At 47.0% G+C, this 20,527-nt stretch overlaps 1 protein-coding gene across 1 annotated transcript in view; it reads right to left on the bottom strand.

Annotated features, from left to right (window-relative positions):
• Positions 1-20,527, bottom strand: part of slf2 (SMC5-SMC6 complex localization factor 2) — an 82,458-nt gene that overhangs the window by 5,877 nt on the left and 56,054 nt on the right. Inside the window, exons 15-19 of the mRNA XM_038821459.1 lie at positions 18,379-18,466; positions 16,313-16,435; positions 7,535-7,612; positions 6,386-6,472; positions 4,909-4,977 (exon numbers count right to left, since the gene is read on the bottom strand). Of these exons, the coding sequence (XP_038677387.1) occupies positions 4,909-4,977; positions 6,386-6,472; positions 7,535-7,612; positions 16,313-16,435; positions 18,379-18,466 (445 nt within the window). The remainder of the gene's footprint in view (positions 1-4,908; positions 4,978-6,385; positions 6,473-7,534; positions 7,613-16,312; positions 16,436-18,378; positions 18,467-20,527) is intronic.

The raw sequence follows: 20,527 nt of genomic DNA, 5'->3' as shown, positions 1-20,527 counted from the left end.
GGGGGGGGGGGGGGGGGAGATGAGACGACTCTCTCTACCCAACTTAGGGGGGGGGGTTGGAAATTTGTAAAGGGAACCCACGGGGGATTGGAGGTGGAGGTGGGAGCAGCATGAGTCAGCTGACTTATGGGAGTGCAATTGGGGGGGGGCGCGTAAGGAGGTTAAGCGGATACTTGACTGGAGGGGAGGGGGATTAAGGGGAGGCTGTGCTGACTGAGGGGGAAATCGATGTTAAAGGGGAGAGTCGGGAAGGGGAGCCTCTGCCTGGGGGGGCTGGAGGGTGCGGGAGGCGCGGGCACGTGGCTGGCCTAAAAAAGGAGATGGCTAGTTTGGGGGGGGGGGGGGGGGTTGAATAGGCCCCATAACCAGGCTGACCACGCCATGCTACAAGAAACACACCTGAAGATCGCGGATCAAACCAGGCTGAGGAAGGGATGGATGGGACAGGTTTTTCACTCGGCTGGATACGAAGAACGGGGGGGGGGGGGGGTCGCAATTTTGGTGAGCAAGCACTGGATCGGTCTAGGTCGAGATCAGCTAAGGGGCCGGCAGCAGCCAAGGTCCTGAGGGGGTTCATGGACCAGACCGGGGGGGGGATCCGTGGAGATTTGCCAGGCCAAGGGAGTTTTCCTTCTTCTCCCATGTGCACAATGCCTACTCGCGGATTGATTTTTTTCGTGGTAAAGAGGGCGCTAATCCCGAGAGTGGAGGGGGTGGACTATTCGGCCATGGAGATCTCGGACCATGCCCCGTACTGGGTGGAGTTGGGGCTGAGGGATGAGAGAGGCCAACGCCCTCTGTGGAGAATGGACGTGGGACTACTGGCGGACGAGGAGATCTGTGGGCGGGTTCGGAGGTGTATCTAAAGCTATGTGGAGACCAATGATAATGGGGAGGTTTCGACGAATGTGGTCTGGGAGGCGCTGAAGGCAGTTGTCGATTGGGTGGAGTGGGAGTACCTGTGGGAAGTGTTAGGCAGATTTGGGTTTGGAGAGGAATTTATAGGGTGGGTCAAATTATTGTGTGAGGCCCCGGTAGCGAGTGTGTCGACAAACCGGCTGCGGTTGGGATACTTTAGATTACATGGAGGGGCATTGAAGGGGTGCCCCCTGCTGTTTGCCCTGGCGATCGAGCCGCTGGCCATGGTGTTGAGGGAGTCCAGAAACTGGAGGGAGTTGGTTCGGGGGTGGCATCGTGCATGGGGATGACCTGCTCCTGTACATTGCAGATCCAGTGGAGGGGTTGGGGGGAGGTCATGCAGATTCTTAGGGATTTTGGAGACTTTTCGGGGTCTAAGCTGAATGTTGGAAAAAGCAAGCTTTTTGTGATACATGCGAGGGGCCAGGAAAAGAGACTGGGAGAGCTACCGCTCAAGATGGTGGAGAGGAGCTTTCGCTACTTGTGCATTCAGGTGGCTAAGAGCTGGTGTGTCCTGCACAAGCTCAATTTAGCACGGCTGGTGGATCAGATGGAAATGAAATGAAAATGGTTAATTGTCACAAGTAGGCTTCAAATGAAGTTACTGTGAAAAGCCCCTAGTCACCACATTCCAGCACCTGTTCGGGTAGGCTGGTACGGGAATTGAACTGTGGCCTGCCTTGGTCTGGGGGGGGGGGGCTTCAGTCTGGGCCTCGATACGGAACAATCACAGGGTCGTTCCGGGTAGAATAGACGGGGGGTTTCTTAGTTGGCACAGGGCGGGACTTGTTCATTGATGGGACTTTTGTTAATCTGAGGACGCTGGAGGAGAAATTTGGGCAACCCCCGGGGAATACCTTTAGGTACATGCAGGTTCGGGCGTTCGTGAAAAAGCAGGTGGGAGAATTCCCGCTGCTGCCTGCCCGGAGGAGACAGGACAGGGTGGTCTCGGGCGTGTGGGTAGGGGATGGTAAGATATCGGAAATATATCAGGAGCTGCAGGAGGCCTTGGTGGAGGAGCTGAAGGGCAAGTGGGAGGAGGAGCTGGGTGAGGATCTGGATGAGGGTCTGTGGGCTGACGCCCTGGACAGGGTCAATTCCTCCTCACCTTGCGCCAGGCTTAGCCTGATTCAGTTTAAGGTGGTGTACTGGCCAATATGACAGTGGCGAGAATGAGTAAGTTCTTTGGGGTGGAGGACAAGTGTGCGAGATGCTCAGGGAGCCCAGCAAATCATGTCCATATGTCCTGGGCATGCCCGGCACTTACAGGATTTTGGAAAGGCTTCGCAAAGGCTATGTCCAAGGTCTTGGACACTCAAGTAAAACCGAGCTGGGGGATAGCGATATTTGGGGTATCAGACAATCCAGGAGTGCAGGAGTCGTAAGAGGCCGGAGTTCTGGCCTTTGCCTCCTTGGTAGCCCGGAGAAGGCTCTTGTTAATGTGGAAAGACGTGAAACCCCCAAGCGTAGAGGCTTGGGTCAGTGACATGGCGGGATTTCTCAGGTTGGAGAGGAGAAAGTTTGCCTTGCGAGGGTCCTTGGAGGGGTTCTCCAGGCGGTGGCAACTGTTCCTTGACTTTCTCGCGGAACGTTAGGTGGAGGTCAGCAGCGGCAGCAAACCAAAGGAGGAGGGATGGGGCGGTGGATGGATTTCATTTGTAAAGGGCAGATACCCCGCCTTGTTTTGTTAAATTGTTAAATGGTTAAGTTGTTTTCTGTTTTATTGCTATGTTTTCTTTTCGTTGTTTTTCTTTTTGTAGTGGTTTGTAAAAAAAAAATTTTTAAATAATTTTTATTGAAAAATTTTGAATTTATACAACATCAAACCATACTAAAATACCAACGATAACAGTAATGACAACAATCATGAACCTTCGCCCCTCCTCAATGAACAACCCAACATATTAACAACATCTTAAATTAACACAATGTTAAGTTACATAACCGTAGCGAAAAAATATAGAAACTATAATAAGGAACCCCCCCCCGGGCTGCTGTTGACCAAGATACCCATCTCTTTGAGCCAGGAAGTCCAGAAAAGGCTGCCACGGTTTATAGACATGATGTGGAGATGCCGGCGTTGGACTGGGGCGAGCACAGTAAGAAGTCTTACAACACCAGGTTAAAGTCCAACAGGTTTGTTTCAAACACGAGCTTTCGGAGCACGGCTCCTTCTTCACCTGAAGAAGGAGCCGTGCTCCGAAAGCTCGTGTTTGAAACAAACCTGTTGGACTTTAACCTGGTGTTGTAAGACTTCTTACGGTTTATAGAACCCTTGTACTGATCCTGTCAGGACAAATTTGACCCGTTCCAACTTTATAAATCCCGCCATGTCATTGACCCAGGTCTCCAGACTTGGGGGCCTCGCATCCTTCCACTGCAGCAAGATCCTCCGCCGGGCTACTAGGGACGCAAAGGCCAGGACACCGGCCTCTTCCGCCTCCTGCACTCCCGGCTCCACCGCAACTCCGAAAATCGCGAGTCCCCACCCTGGTTTGACCCTGGATCCAACCACCCTCGACACCGTCCCCGCCACCCCCTTCCAGAATTCTTCCAGTGCTGGGCATCCCCAGAACATATGGGCATGATTCGCTGGACTCCCTGAACATCTGGTGCACCTGTCCTCACCCCCAAAAAACCTACTCATCCTAGTCCCGGACGTATGGGCCCGGTGCAGCACCTTAAATTGGATGAGACTAAGCCTCGCACATGAGGAGGAAGAGTTGACTCTCTCCAAGGCATCCGCCCAAGTCCCGTCCTCTATCTGATCCCCAAGTTCCCCCTCCCATTTAGCCTTCAGCTCCTCCACTGACGACTCCTCCACCTCCTGCATTACCTTATAGATGTCCAACACCTTCCCCTCTCCGACCCACACCCCCGAAAGCACTCTGTCCATCGTCCCCCACGAGGGCAGCAAAGGGAATCCCTCTGCTTGTCGCCTAGCAAACGCCTTTACCTGCAAGTATCTGAACATGTTCCCTTGGGGAAGCCCGAATTTATCTTCCAGTTCCCCCAGGCCCGCAAACCTCCCTCCAATAAACAGGTCCCTCAATTTACTGATGCCCACCCTTTGCCACCCCCTAAATCCCCCATCCTTGTTCCCCGGGATGAACCAATGATTGCCACCCAATGGAGCCTCCATTGAGTCCCCGTTTCCCCCCTATGCCGTCTCCACTGTCCCCAGATTCTTAGGGTCGCCGCCACCACCGGGCTCGTGGTAAACCTCTTAGGGGAGAGCGGCAACGGCGCCGTTACCATGGCACCCAGGCTCGTACCTCTACATGATGCCATCTCCATTCTTTTCCATGCCGCCCCTCCCCCCTCCATCACCCATTTACGCACCATTGACACATTGGCTGCCCAATAGTACCCCAAAAGGTTGGGCAGCGCCAGCCCGCCTTAGTGGTTTGTAAAAATTATTGAAAAATTTTGAATAAAAACAAATTTTAAAAAAAACTGAAGTCATCAACTTGAGAAAAAGTGGCATCTCTCAATTCTTCAATCCAATTAAATGAAATTTGAAAAGACCACTGATTAGGTAATAACTAAGGGCAGCACGGTGGCGCAGTGTTTAGCACTGGGACTGCAGCGCTGAGGACCCGGGTTCAAATCCCGGCCCTGGGTCACTGTCCGTGTGGAGTTTGCATATTCTCCCACATCTGTGTGGGTTTCGCCCCCACAACCCAAAGATGTGCAGGTTAGGTGGACTGGCCACGCTAAATTGCCCCTTAATTGGAAAAAATATATATAATTGGGTACTCTAAATTTATTTTAAAAAAGATACGGTAATAACTGAATGTTGAGCATCCCCACCTCCAATATATTTAAAATTCACACACAAGCAAAAATACTAAACAATTCTACAATTTTAATTATAGGTCCTGTCACTCAATCCTCAGTCCAATGATGAAAACCGCTCCATCCCAATTAACTTCCTTCTATAATTCCCCTAGAGTTGCATTATCACTCTGATTTTACCCTGCATATTACCTGAAGCGGCCGCGAGCGCTGTAACAACTCTTGCCATTTTGCATGAGTTCTTGCTTCTAAGTCTTTCACCTACACAAAGAAAGGTGGTTAGATATATATCAATGTGCTTTTAATTCCCACCACCACCCAAAAGTACATACATCCAAGTTGCAACTCCACTAAAGTGACAAATTAAAGAACTGAAATGTAGACGAGTACCCGAGTGCCAGCTGACTACTTTAAAAACAATTTTGCTGGGCATGTACATGAACTGCCTGAGAAGTCTGACCGATGAATGCAGCCCTTTGAATGTCACTAGATTACTGATCACTAAAAACGGAGATAAAAGCAGCTTGATTTCTTTTCCCTATTATTGTGCGTTAAGTACCGAGTAACACTCTTGCTTAAAGATCAGCTGTGTTTTGCATCATTAGTTTAGCACCGGAGATCAGTTCAATATTATAGCACTCCAATTTGCTGCCTATTGATAGTTACAACAATGACATTATGGAGTCTTCCCCGGGCGGCACGGTGGTTAACACTGCTGTCGAGGACCCGAGTTCGATCCTGGCCCCGCGTCACTGTGCGTGTGGAATTTGCACATTCTCCCCATGTCTGCATGGGTCTCACCCTCACAATTCAAAGATGATGTGGAGATGCCGGCGTTGGACTGGGGTGAGCACAGTAAGAAGTCTTACAACACCAGGTTAAAGTCCAACGGGTTTGTTTCAAACACGAGCTTTCGGAGCACTGCTCCTTCTTCAGGTGAATGGAGAGGTATCCATTCACCTCAGGAAGGAGCAGTGCTCCGAAAGCTCATGTTTGAAACAAACCTGATGGACTTTAACCTGGTGTTGTAAGACTTCTTACTGACTTCAAAGATGTGTAGGGTAGGTGGATCGGCCAGGCTAAATTGCCCCTTAATTGGAAAAAATGAATTGGGCATGCTAAATTTATATTAAAAAATAAAAAAACTGTGACAATAGAGTTTCCCACGGTTGATGTCCAGCCCAAAATTGCAGACAGAATGCCCAGCATGCAAAGGCAGCAGTGGTTAGCACTGCTGCTTCACGGGGTCACTGTTCGTGTGGAGTTTGCACATTCTCCCCGTGTCTGCCTGGGTCTCACCCCCCCACAACCCAAAGATGTGCAGGGTCGGTGGATTGGCCATGCTAAATTGCCCCTTAATTGGGGGAAAAAAAGAATTTGGCACTTTTAAATTTATTTTTAAAAAGAATGCAGGTTATATGGCAACTCAACACAAAGAGAATTGTGGGAGAACAATTCAACCAAATTGCCTGCTCAATTTTGTTTGAGGCCTCACCCTTTTTCCCCCAAACATGGCTTTAATGTTTGAATTACACCAAGTTTCCTGCTTCAGAGCAGAAGGTCCTCAAATAGAGCAGACAGAAGAGCTTCTTGCAGCATTCAAATGGCACCTAAATTTCAGTGAGATACAGCTGCAGGAAAAGGCAACACACGTTTTTAAATTGAGTACCTTGCTTCGGTAAAGTAGTTTGGGGTCCTCTCTTATGTCACATTTGACGTATTTTTCTATTTCGGCACACAGTTGTATAAGATGACTCTAAAAGCAAACAAAAGCTCACATGAACAAGAACAAAGTAAAAGTAATAAAGAGACATCATGTCGACATAGACCTCTGGCTGATATTAACTTCCCCTCCAACTCCTTTGGCAATAAAAAACAATAGATTTGCATTTACACCACATCTTTCACTATCTTGGGGCATCCCAAAGTGTTTTACAGCTGAAGTGTAGCCATTCTTGTCATGTAGGAAATGCAACAGCCAAGAGCAATTACGGATAGGTCATAATTGCTGGCTCTGCCAACAGTGTCCACATCCCATGAATAGAGAAATAATTTGTATTTGTACACAGCAAAGCCCACAAACCGCAATTCAATAATGTCCAGATAATCTGGATTTAGTGATGTTGATTAATTGCAACTGCTGCAGTGAGTGGTGCCAAATGGAACTTTGCCGTTGCTACTGTTTCTACCTGGATGTTTTCAATTGCTACAAATTAATATTCAATTGTAACAGACACAAACAAGTGTCTAAATCCCTAGCTGCTCTTGTGCAATTCTGCAAAAGATTAGCAAGCTAGTCATATCTGTCATTAATGGTAGATGCTGGCATGCACAATGCCTGTTAACCATGCTCAACTTTTGCTTTTGAAAAAAAAGCACCATATTAGTTCCTTTTTTTTCATCCACAAAGAATCCACTAACCAGGGCGGCATGGTGGCGCAGTGGTTAGAACTGCTGCTTCGCGGCACTGAAGACCCGGGTTCGATTGCGGCCCCGGCTCACTCTCCGTGTAGAGTTTGCACATTCTCCCCGTGTTTGCGGGGTCTCACCCCCACAACCCAAAGATGTGCAGGGTAGGTGAATTGGCCACACTAAATTGCCCCTTAATTGAAAAAAAAAAGGAATTGGGTACTCTAAATTTTAAAAAGAATCTACTAACCAGAAACTAGCACTTGGGTGGAGTGCAACATTTGTAGAATTTGTCTTTGCTTGCGAATTGTCACCGCGAAACTCAACTGTGAAACCCAGACCACTACTTTCAACTGTAACACACAATTATAACCCCCTCAACTTGCAACAAAACCAAATGGAAACTTACCCGTTGACTGGAAGGAACATGTTCTATGTGTACCACTTCATTTGCTAAGACCAGAAGATTGTAGCACAGGTAATAGGCCTGGTAAATTAAATTAAAGCACCATTCAATAATTCTTGCAAGTTAATAGCCATCACCTTTTAAAAACCATTTCCCCAACTGGCAACAATTTGGAAAACCTGATACTAATCCTAAATCTTTTTGAGGCAGGGCAAGGAATCTTTGTAGTCAAGGGACTCAGGAGTTAATTAAACAGCTCCAAGACATCAGAAGTAATACAAGTTGGATGCTGAATATTTGTGCCTCTATGCAGGTCGATGCCAACTCCCTAAGGTATTACCACATCAAAGTAACATTTTCATTTCCCCAACATGAAGAGTCTGAATGCCAACTGAGTGCTAAATAAGGGAAGTCTGATCCGTGTTCAAGCCAGCTGGGACTAGCGTTCAGAGTATTCGCATTTCACAGGGGAACATTGCAGAGACTGCTGATCCCATTGGTTTGCGATATATTGGCTCCCAGAAGTTGCAGAGTAGACAGCTAATCCACTAAACTACACAATTTCATTGAACTCTTGTTATTTTCATGTGATAGTGCCCAATTTGCTGCTTGGAGGTGGGGGTTCTTGATCAAATACTAAAATTTAAAAGCCCACAAAAAATGCTTTACAATAAGTGCTCTTATTTCTAAACTTGTAGATACACACGGCACCTCCCATCAATTGACTTCGAAAAATGAAAATCGCTTATTGTCACGAATAGGCTTCAAATGAAGTTACTGTGAAAAGCCCCTAGTTGCCACATTCCAGCACCTGTTCGGGGAGGCTGATACGGGAATCGAACCGTGCTGCTGGCCTGCCTTGGTCTGCTTTCAAATCCAGTGATTTAGCCCTGTGCTAAACAGCCCCTAATTGTCTATACTTCCCGCTGCCTTGGGAAAACAGGCAGCATAATCAAAGACCCCTCCCACTTGGGTTATTCTTTCTTCCAACCTCTTCCATCGGGCAGAAGGTACAAAAGTCTGAGAACACGCACCAACAGATTCAAAAACAGCTTCTCCCCCAATGTTGGCAGACTCCTGAATGACCCTCTTATGGACTGAACTGACCCCTCCAGGCATCTTCTCTCCTGTGCAGCACCACACTCCGTATGCTTCACCCGATGTCTATGTATTTACATTGTGTATTTATCGTATGTGCTGTATGGAATGAGCTGCCTGGACTGTACGCAGAACAATACTTTTCACTGTGCCTTGGTACACATGACGATAAATCTAAATCTGATCCAATCTAAATTTCACTGTTGCAACAAGGGCACAAGGCCGTCCTTGTCTCGAGCCATTGCATGATCATGTGTAAATAACGATTCCACACAAATTTCAGGAGGATTATTATTCAACATGGTAATAAATTCCGGTCCTTTCAAATCTAAGACCTGGCAGGATTTCAAATCTCTGCAGGTCACTCGTAAGAGGCTTCCCTGTAGAGCAAAACGAAGTTCATCCAAAATTCTGCAGTGCTGACAAAGCTGGTGAGAATTTTCATGCAAAGATCAGTATTTTCAACAAAAAGTCAGGTGTGACTTTTTCACCAGAATGCATTTAAAAAGTATATAACTTTGCACATAAGTGACATACATCAACTTAGGAGGGAAATATAAATGTGTTGCTTGACTAAGCAGAATAATTAGTGCTCACATTCATATTCAATATCTTGGCGGTTTCCAACATGGTGTTTTTTTTTAATTGGAAGCTCCAATGAAATGAAAATCGTTTATTGTCACGAGTAGGCTTCAATTAAGTTACTGTGAAAAGCCCCTAGTCGCCACATTCCGGCGCCTGTCCGGGGAGGCTGGTACGGGAATCGAACCGTGCTGCTGGCCTGCTTGGTCTGCTTTAAAAGCCAGCGATTTAGCCTGGTGAGCTAAACCAGCCCCTATGCATAAGCAATGCATAAGAAATTCCTTTTCTTTTAAATAATTTTTATTCAAGTTTTTTAATAACAATAACAAATTTTTCTCCCCGCAATTTAAAACAAACAAGGCGTGTTTCCACACCTAGACAAGAAAAGAACTCTCCCCCCAAAATAAATAATAACTAATAACAAATAGCAATACAAAGAAGAAAATAACATAACAAACCCACCGCCGCAAAAACAAATCCCCCAACAATCCAACCCCCCCCCCCCCCAGGTTGCTGCAGAGACTGACCCCTTCGCCAGGAAATCGAGAAAGGGCTGCCACCGCCGAAAGAAGCCCTGTACCGACCCCCTCTGGGCAAATTTCATCCTCTCCAACTTGAGAAACCCAGCCATGTCGTTGACCCAGGTCTCCGAACTCGGGGGCCGTGTATCCCTCCACTGTAACAGAATCCTGCGCCGGGCTACAAGAGACGCAAAGGCCAGAATGCCGGCCTCTCTCGCCTCCTGCACTCCCGGCTCCGAAGCTACCCCAAAGACCGCAAGCCCCCAGCCCGGCTTGAACCTAGACCCAACCACTTCCGATAAAATCCCCGCCACCCCCTTCCAAAACCCCTCCAGGGCTGGACATGCCCAAAACATGTGGGTGTGGTTTGCCGGGCCACCCGAACACCTCCCACACCAGTCTTCCCCTCCGAAAAACCGGCACATCCTTGTCCCCGTCATGTGCGCCCTGTGCAGCACCTTCAGCTGAATTAGGCTGAGCCATGCGCAAGAGGAGGAAGAATTCACCCTCTCCAGGGCGTCCGACCACATCCCATCCTCAATCTTTTCCCCTAGCTCTTCCTCCCATTTCGCTTTGAACTCATCTACTGAGGCCTCCTCCTCCTCCTGCATCAGCTGGTAAATAGCCAAGATCTTTCCTTCACCGACCCACGTCCCCGAAAGCACCCTGTCCTGCACCCCCCTTGGCGGAAGCCGCGGAAACTCCCCCACCTGCCTCTTAACAAAGTCTCTGACCTGCATATACCTAAAAGCGTTCCCAGGGGGGAGGTTCCACCAGCTCCTCCAGAGTCGCGAACTTCCCATCCAGGAAGAGGTCCCCAAACTGTCTAATGCCTGCCCTGTGCCAACTCCCAAATCCCCCACCCGTTCTCCCTGGCGCAAAACAGTGATTACCCCGTATCGGGGCCCAAACTGAGACCTTCACTTCCCCCCTATGCCGCTTCCACTGTCCCCAGATTTTAAGGGATGCAAACACCACCGGACTCGTGGAGTACTTTGCCCGGGGGGGAGGGGAGGGGGGGGTGGTGAATGAAAGCGGGGCCGTCACCAAAGCCTCCAGGCTCATACCCCCACAGGACGCTACCTCCAATCTCTTCCATGCGTCACCCTCCCCTTCCGTCACCCACCTGCGAATCATCGCCACGTTCGCCGCCTAATAATACCCACACAGGTTGGGCAGTGCTAGGCTCCCTACCTCCCTTCTTCGCTCCAAAAATACCCTCCCTCTCGGGGCCTTCCGTGCCCACACAAACTCCAGAATCGACTTATTCACCCTTCTGAAAAAACCCTCAGCCGGGTCCGCGACATACAGCAGCAGATCATCTGCATACAGCGACAACTGGTGCTCCTACCCCCCCCCCCCCCCCCCCCCCCCCCCGGGCACAATCCCCCTACAACTCTTCGAGTCCCTCAGGGCTCAAATGCTAACGCGAAGAGCAGGGGAGACAAGGGGCACCCCTGCCTCATCCCCCTAGAAAGCCGAAAGTCCGCCGACCTCCTCCCATTCGTCACCACACTCGCCACCGGGGAGCTGTACAACAACCTCACCCAGCTGTTGAACCCCTCACCAAACCCAAACCTCCGCAACACCTCCCACAGATAACTCCACTCCACCCTATCAAAAGCTTTTCCCGCATCCATGGACGCCACTATTTCTGACTCCCCAGCCACTGGCGCCATCGTCATGACGTTAAGGAGCCTCCGCACGTTGGCATTCAATTGTCTCCCCTTCACAAACCCCGTTTGGTCTTCATGAATCACCGTGGGGACCACATCCTCCACCCTCCTGGACAGCACCTTTGCCAACAACTTGACATCTACGTTAAGGAGCGAGATCGGCCTATAAGACCCACACTGAAGGGGGTCCTTGTCTCGCTTCAGGAGTAAAGAGATAATTGCCCTGGACATCGTCGGGGGCAGAGCCCCCCCCCCCCCCCCCCCCCCCCACCCCCCCCCCCCACCCCCCCCCCCCCCCACCCCCCCCCCCCCCCCCCCCCCACCCCCCCCCCCCACCCCCCCCCCCCCCCCACCCCCCCCCCCCCACCCCCCCAGCCTCATTCAGTGTCCTCACCAGCAGCGGGCCCAGCAAATCTGAAAATTTCTTATAAAATTCCACCGGGAACCCGTCAGGCCCCGGCGCTTTCCGTCTGCATGCTCCCCACTGCCTCCACCAGCTCCTCCAACTCGATCGGGGCCCCCAAACCCTCCACCCGCTCGTCCCCTACTCTTGGGAACTCTAGCTTATCCAAAAAGCAGTCCATCCCGCCTGCTTCCCCGGGGGATACCGCCCGGTACAGCCCCTCATAAAAGGATCGGAACACCCCATTGATGTCCTTTCCACCCCGCAATAAGTTCCCACCTGCATCCAGGCTCCCCCAATTTCTCTAGCTGCCTCCCGCTTCTGGAGCTGGTGAGCCAACATCTGACTTGCCTTCTCCCCGTGCTCATACACCGCCCCCTGTGCCCTCCTCCACTGCGCTTCCGCCTTACGGGTGGTTAAAATGTCGAACTCCGTCTGGAGACTGCGCCGCTTCCTCAAAAGCCCCTCCTCCGGGGTGTCTGCATACCTCCTATCCACCCTGACCATCTCCTCCACTAGCCTCTCCCTCTCGACCACTCTCCCTGTGCGCCCGAATAGATATCAGCTCCCCTCTAACCACTGCCTTTAGCGCTTCCCAAACCATCCCAACCTGCACCTCCCCGTTGTCATTGGTGCATAAGAAATTCCTTGTTACAGATGTTTAAAATTTCCCTAATGAGCACTTTCCAACAAAATGTCACAGATCTATGTCCTGTTCCTGAGTAAAAGTTACTGTAAAAAATGGTATCCAATGAAGTATTTTCACAAGACAGTTAAGTTTGTTGGGTTACGGGTATACGGGTTACGTGGGTTTAAGTAGGGTGATCATTGCTCGGCACAACATCGAGGGCCGAAGGGCCTGTTCTGTGCTGTACTGTTCTATGTTCTATGTTCTATGTTTGTAAAGTATCAAGGGCGGCATGCGGCGCAGTGGTTAGTACTGGGACTGCGGGTTCGAATCCCGGCCCTGGGTCCGTGTGGAGTTTGCACATTCTCCCTGTGTCTGCGTGGGTTTCACCCGCATAACCCAAAGATGGGCAGGTTAGGTGGATTGGCCACGCTAAATTGCTCTTCAATTGGGGAAAAAAATTATTGGGTACTTTAAATTTGTAATTAAGAAAAACAAGTTTGGAAAATAACCAATGTCAGTCCTGATGAAGGGTCATGGACGGTTTTTCTCTCTCTCCATGGACACTTTAAGACTCCAGTATTTCCAGCATTTTTCTGTTTTTTGCTGCTTTCAAATATATTTTTAAGTTGCAGTAGTATATTACAGCGACACTCAACTTGCAGCTCAGAATCAATAAAACAGACATTTGGCCAAGTTTACCAAGTGAAGGATTGGAAATTTGGGGTTTCCTCCATCTTGGATTGTTCCCCCATTTTGTGTTGGTCAGAACAGATTGTCTGTTAATTCAGCGGAACTTCATTTTGGACAAAACTTACAAACCAGACATAACCCAAGGCGGCTGGCCCCTCTTATCTGCTCTACTCACCTCAGGAGCAGCTCCAGGCCAAATGACATTGGTTCCTCAGTAAACAGGTGTTGTTCTATTTGCCTTCAGAAGGCATGAGGACAGAAACTTCAATCAGCTTTTGTCTCAGCATCATCCATCTGGTTGGCCAGTGTCCCTAACTTAGAGGCAACAGACAGGGGCCTCCGCTTGAGATAACAGAACCTGCAGAGTTTGCAGGATACATATTATCCCAATGGCCTAGCTGAACGAGACTTTCATTCAACCAAAAGGCTGTTTATGACTTCCATTGATTCAAGGCCTGGGACCAGGCAAACGAAGGACAGACAATTATCGCAGGTGTGTTAATCCATCACGGCAACTGGATTGTCCTACTTTTTCAGTCAGCAGAAACAGTAATTAGCAGAGGGTTGTGATATCAGAAATCAGGAGTAGATACACAGATGCGAGCATAATGATCTGTCTTATAAGTGTTACAAAGTAGTAAGTACTTTCGACTCCGTCGTGGATTCTGTAACACTATATGGTTAACTTGTAATGACAGAAGTTTTAGCTATCATTATTATTTGACACTATGTATTAACTAAAACACATGTAGGGAGTGGTGTAGACGGTCACATTGTGAACTGTGATTGATGTCATACATTTACATTTTGAATTCACTCTGTATAACCTTTATAAATGGTAATCATAGATACACACTATGTTAAGGACGCACTTTGTATAACCTCAAGTATAATTAATATTATAATCTAATAAACTTAGATTATAAAATTATAAAATATTCTAGGAATTAGGAGTGGTGACCAATTATCCTTTGTATTAAGTTAAATGGGTTGGGGCAACTTCTAGGTTCACAATAAGTAGTTACTTGGGGCCTCATGGCCAGGTACGGTGATGAGAGAGACTGACCTTGTTTTCATAAGAATCCAAGTTGCTGGCAGTAGCCATTATCGGAGGAAAGGAATTAGAAGCCATAAATTCCTCCCCAAATGATGAGTCGCCAGCTAGCGAACATCGGGGTCTATTACCGATTCTAAAGGTCATAGGAGACTCCTCGGATCTTAAGGGCAATAGCTTCACCATGGAGATCTTCAGGGGTCTTAAATAAACATTACTTGTTAGATAAGGGCTAGGCTGTAGAATAGTGGGACGCGCAGAGGAATTTGGTCTCACACACAAGGGTAAGACAGACTCGGTCCCCAGGTCGTTTTACAACCTTTAATAAATCCTATGAACCGAATTCAAAGCTTGATCTGCGTCTATGCTTTTTTGAGTCTAACACAAGTCTCAAGTTCTTACAGCATTGCATTCAAGAGCCTGCAACGGCGTAGTGTATTTAACACCCCCCCCCCCCCCCCTCTCCCATCATATCCACCTTTCCTTATCCTTTCTCCCCTTTGCTTCCCCCAGATCTACATCTGTCACAGTTTACCATCTGATGTTAGTTTCTCTGCTGTTTGGCCTTTCACACCTTTTGTTCTCTCTGGGGACTGACATTAGTACTCTTTCCCCTGGTTTCTGTGGCTGTTAGCACCCCGTTTCCATGGGTTTCTGTGGCTCTGACTCATCATTCATTCTCACTCCACAGTATAAATATTTCCCACTTTCTCTGTCTTATAGCTTTGACAAAGGGTCATCTGGACTCGAAACGTTAGCTCTTTTCTTTCCCTACAGATGCTGCCAGACCTGCTGAGATTTTCCAGCATTTTCTCTTTTGGTTTCAGATTCCAGCATCCGCAGTAATTTACTTTTATCTGGATTGGATTGGGTTTGTTTACTGTCATGTGTACCGAGGTACAGTGAAAAGTATTTTTCTGCGAGCAGCTCAACAGATCATTAAGTACATGGCAAGAAAAGGGAATAAAAACAAATACATAATAGGGCAACACAAGGTATACAATGTAACTACATAAGCACCAGCATCGGATGAAGCATACAGAGTGTAGTGTTAATGAGGTCAGTCCATAAGAGGGTCATTTAGGAGTCTGGTAACAGCAGGGAAGAAGCTGTTTTTTGAGTCTTTTCATGCGTGTTCTCAGACTTCTGCATCTGCCCGATGAAAGAAGTTGGAAGAGTGAGTAAGCCGGATGGGAGGGGTCTTTGATTCTGCTGCCCGCTTTCCCCAGGCAGCGGGAGGTGTAGATGGAGTCAATGGATGGGAGGCAGATTTGTGTGACGGACTGGGCGATGTTCACGACTCTCAGAAGTTTCATGCGGTCCTGGGCCGAGCAGTTGCCATACCAGGCTGTGATGCAGCCAGATAGCATGCTTTCTATGGTGCATCGTTGGTAAGGGTTAATGTGGAAAGGGTTAATATAGAAACATTTAAAATTATGAAGGGAATAGATAGGATAGATGCGGGCAGGTTGTTTCCACTGGCGGGTGACAGCAGAACTAGGGGACATAGCCTCAAAATAAGGGGAAGTAGATTTAGGACTGAGTTTAGGAGGAACTTCTTCACCCAAAGGGTTGTGAATCTATGGAATTCCTTGCCCAGTGAAGCAGTTGAGGCTCCTTCATTACATGTTTTTAAGGTAAAGATAGATAGTTTTTTGAAGAATAAAGGGATTAAGGGTTATGGTGTTCGGGCCGGAAAGTGGAGCTGAGTCCACAAAAGATCAGCCATGATCTAATTGAATGGCGGAGCAGGCTCGAGGGGCCAGATGGCCTACTCCTGCTCCTAGTTCTTATGTTCTTATGGACATGCAGAATTTCCTTAGTTTCCTGAGGAAGTATAGGCGCTGTTGTGCTTTCTTGGTGGCAGCGTCGAAGTGGGTGAACTAGGACATATTTTTGGAGTTGTGCACCCCTAGGAATTTGAAACTATCTAGTATATTTGTTGAATTTGCCCTAAATTAAGGCATTCAATCTATCTGAAGGCATGTTGCATGTTATACAAAAATATCCATTGTTCTCAAACATTATATCCTTGTAATTATGTCATGTTACCACCAAAACCCTCCCAGTCCCAAAGTCCTCGATGAAGCTGTATTGTAAAACTCAGTGAAATTGTTAAGCAATACCTGCTGATCAAGTTCTGTAATCGCCTTTCGCTCTCCCTGCTGTTCAGATTTACTCATCTCTTGAATAGTCTTTAACAAAGAGGATGGTTTCATCATGTACAAGAACCGACACAGATTAGAGATCTGAAGATAGGAAAATGAACACACACATATGCTGCTTAAAATGTCATTTGGGGATTTTATTGCACTGTGCATAAATTCCACTAGAACATAAGAACATAAATGCAGAAGGAGGCCATTCAGCCCATCGAGTCTGCACCAACCCACTTAAGCCCTCACTTCCACCCTATCCCCATAACCCAATAACCCCATCTACCCTTTTTGGACACAAAGGGCAATTTAGAATGGCCAATCCACCTAACCTGCACGTATTTGGACTGTGGGAGGAAACCGGAGCACCCGAAGGAAACCCACACAGACAAGGGGAGAACGTGGAAACTCCGCAGACAGTGACCCAGCAGGGAATCGAACCCGAGACCCTGGTGCTGTGAAGCCACAGTGCTACCGTGCTGCCCTAATCTTCATTCACAAAGTTACATTTTATTCTTTCTCAGCAGTCCACCCAAAGTGTAATCTGAGGCGCACAGATTTGAATTACTTTGGGGCAAACTAGAGACCATCAGGAAATTCTCCACAGAAAGGGAGCAAACACTTCCTGACCTATGGTAGAAAAACGCAGGTAAAGCCTCTGGTATCAATTAAGCAACAATGGATGCCATGACATATGGGAACATAGATTTTTAAAAAATGAATAGATGAGCTACGTTTTCCTACATGCAATCTGTAGGATCAGAGATGCTCATTTTTTACAAAGCACTTTAATTCACGTTTGCATAAGTCCACTGCAAGTCTCCTCATGTCTATGTTCCAGAGGGCCCTGACTTACCTTTTCTGTAACCATGAGCAAAAGCACTTCCCTCATCCATCAAGAAAATGTTAATACTTAATGCGCAACCTAAGCTTACAGAATCAGAATTCTGAAGTAGACAGCTGGCTATCTGTGCCGAGATCCTAACAACTAACCATCTTCTCTCAGTCTCTTTTAAAAAGAATATTTGAAACATTTAAAAGACCATTATGGAATTTTGCAGGAACAACTGGCTCCAAAAATGCATTTAGTATCGAAACAGCAACTGTTAAGCCATCGATGTCAACTCACCCATTGTGCTGATTAAATTTATGTCTCTACTTACCCATTCCCCCTTATTAATCCCCCTTTAAAATTATCAACAGCTCTATCAATTTCTTCTCATCTTTATGTGCTCCATTGAACAGCCAGTTTCTCTACTCTAGTTTCTCAAAACTATAGCCACCACACTCGATCGCCGACACCATACCACCAAACCCCACCCACAGCCCAGGCATCATGTAGGTGAATCCATTCAGAACCTTTGAGACTGCTGAAGACCGTTCAAAAGTAAGGCATTCAAAACTGGATACAGCAGTGTGCCGCAGCCTAACCGATAATTGAGTAAACATTGCAAATACTTGCAATTCTTCGATGTGCTATATTTTCTAATGTAGCTTAATCAACTTTTCACTTTCAAATATTTGTCTGTCTGAACCCCCAAGCCTCATTGCTCCTCCACTCAAGGTATTTGTATATCTTCTCACATTCTTCCTCCCAAACTTATCAACTTGTTCAAGTTTCATACATCTTTCTTCACAATGCACGTTCTTCTGCTGCTTAAGATTTTCCCCAGTTTATGGCCCATTTCAGCATTCAAAAAAATATTTTTTTTAAATATGGAGTGTGCAACTCAAGTAGTTACATTTTTTAAAAGAAATTCAGAGAACCCAATTCATTTTTTCCAATTAAGGGGCAATTTAACGTGGCCAATTCACCTACCCTGCACATCTTTGTGTTGTGGGGGCGAAACCCATGCAAACACGGGGAGAATGTGCAAACTCCACACTGACAGCGAGTGACCCAGAGCCGGGATCGAACCTGGGACCTCGGCGCCGTGAGGCAGCAGGGTTAACCCACTGTGCCATCGTGCTGCCGCTACATACACTACTTCTATCCACATCTATATATGGTTGACAAAATAAAACTTGCCTCCTACCTTCAAATCTGGATCCTTTGGTACATATATGCATCCGTTGTCCAGAAGCTTTGAAATTATCACTAAGCTAAGGTGCCTTCTTAGTTGTCTAGAAAAATATAATTATAGCCCATTAAATTACAAATTACTACAATTTTAAGAATTCTGGCCCTGTACAATTACACACACCATTGTTTTCCCCCCAAAATTGTCATTTTTATTGACTGAACAGGGTATGAGTGAACTGTTTTAAACCAATGTAAGTAGTCATAACAGCATAACAAAGGACTATCTTTGTGAAAGTACCCGTACTACAATATATATCAATGATTCGGATGTGGGGACCAAATGTGATATTTCCAATTTCGTGGATGACACAATGTTAGGTGGCAATGTGTGCTGGGAGGAAGATGCTAAATGGTTTCAAGGGGGAATTTGGACAGACTTGGTGAGTGGCAGATGGAATATCACATAGAAAATGTGAAGATACCTACTTTGGTAGGAGTGTCACGTGAGTGTCCCTTTAAGAAAGGTTTTCTTTACCACATGGCTTGCAGCACAGCTTCAGTGATGTCATTTGTGGGTGGAGCTGGGATGTGGCTGGCAGGTGAGAGTGGGTTTAGGGTTAATTTTGTTTTGTTGGTTTGGACTGCAGAAAAAGAAGCACTGTGTTAAGCTGCAGGATGTTTCCCTTTTTTCTTTGTTTTATTTAAAGCTGTTCCAGTGAACTGGAAGCACATCAAGTATGGCAAACTGCCTTGGTAAACTTAAAGCTAGAGTTGTTTTCCGCAAGGAGTTCTGGTAGTTGGAAACTGGACCAGAATCTCAGGGAAAGGACCAGTCCCATTCAAGTGAGGTTACAGTGTGCTGGGCCACGCCCTGGGAAGGGGTTTTGGTTTTATTAGATTTTGTATTGAATTGGAACAGCTGAGGGGGATTCATTAGAGTTATATACATAGATTACTGGAGATGTTTTATTTGTTTATAATTGATAAATTCTTGCTTGTGTTTTACAAATGTTAACTACATTCTTATAATAAGCTTTGTTTTGATAAAAGTGCCACGGAAGTCTGATGAATCACACCTGAAGTTAAAGGCTCTTGTGCTCATCTCCAAATTCAACATGAAAGTTATAGATCAGGTGAACTTCATAATACACTTTGGAGTTTCTAAGCCGTGGCCCATAACAGGAGGAAGAGATGTACAGAGCATTTCTTAAAAGGTGAGAGATTAGAAAATGCAGATGTAGAAAGGGACCTGCATGTCCTCATCAATAAGGCATGGCATGCTTTCATGCAGGTGCAGCAAGCAATTAGGAAGGCTAATGGGTGCAGCAAGCAATTAGGAAGGCTAATGATATGTTAGTCTTTAATCACAAGAATATTTGGGTACAAGAGCAGTGTGGTAAAATAAACAACCTGAATTTTAGGTCCGATAAATAATTGGATTCTTAAGAATTGGACATTTTAAATCACAGCCACAGGCAGCCCACCAGCAGGCCTGATGGGAATCTGAACAGCAGAGCTTGAATACACTTGAACAGAGACAGACAGTCAGGACAAGTCTGGTCCTACCCTGTAAACAGGATATCAGGAGATAATCGGTCCATTCAAATGGATTATCTGTTGTGGATTGCCCAGATGAAGCGAGACTTTCTGGCACCCAGATTTCCCGCCGCTACCATATATGGAGTAAGGTTACGTGCGGGCAATACACCTGGAAACTTACCCCTGGGGGTAGGTTCCCAGTGTCCTACAGAGTTACAATCAGCAACTACATTGGGTGTCGCAACTCCCAATTAGAGACCTCATTGGCGGAGAGCCAGACAACTTTCTGCCAAAGTGCGAAAAGGGATTTAAAAATCGACCACCAGTTCCCTCCCCATCGATGCAGAAGCAGTGGTGGAGACTCCATGGCAGATCAGAGGAGAAAAGGAAGCAGCATGCGAGACCCACCTTCGCAGACGAAGGCGCTGAGACAACCAAGACTCAGAATTGGACCTACAGCTGAATCAAGTTCATCGGCACGGGTCGTATTAAGAATTTTAAGTCATACTATAGTTGGGGTAATATCAGGGATAACGGTTTGATTGTGTTTTAAAATAAATGTGGGTTGAATTATTAACTTGAGTCTGTCCTTTGTTCATCTCGCAAGTAAGGGCACCTGGGTA

The sequence above is a fragment of the Scyliorhinus canicula genome, chromosome 16 (assembly GCF_902713615.1).
Source record: "Scyliorhinus canicula chromosome 16, sScyCan1.1, whole genome shotgun sequence".
NCBI lineage: Eukaryota > Metazoa > Chordata > Chondrichthyes > Carcharhiniformes > Scyliorhinidae > Scyliorhinus > Scyliorhinus canicula.
Note: the sequence above shows the minus strand (reverse complement) of the source record. Positions and strands in the feature narration are given on the sequence as shown.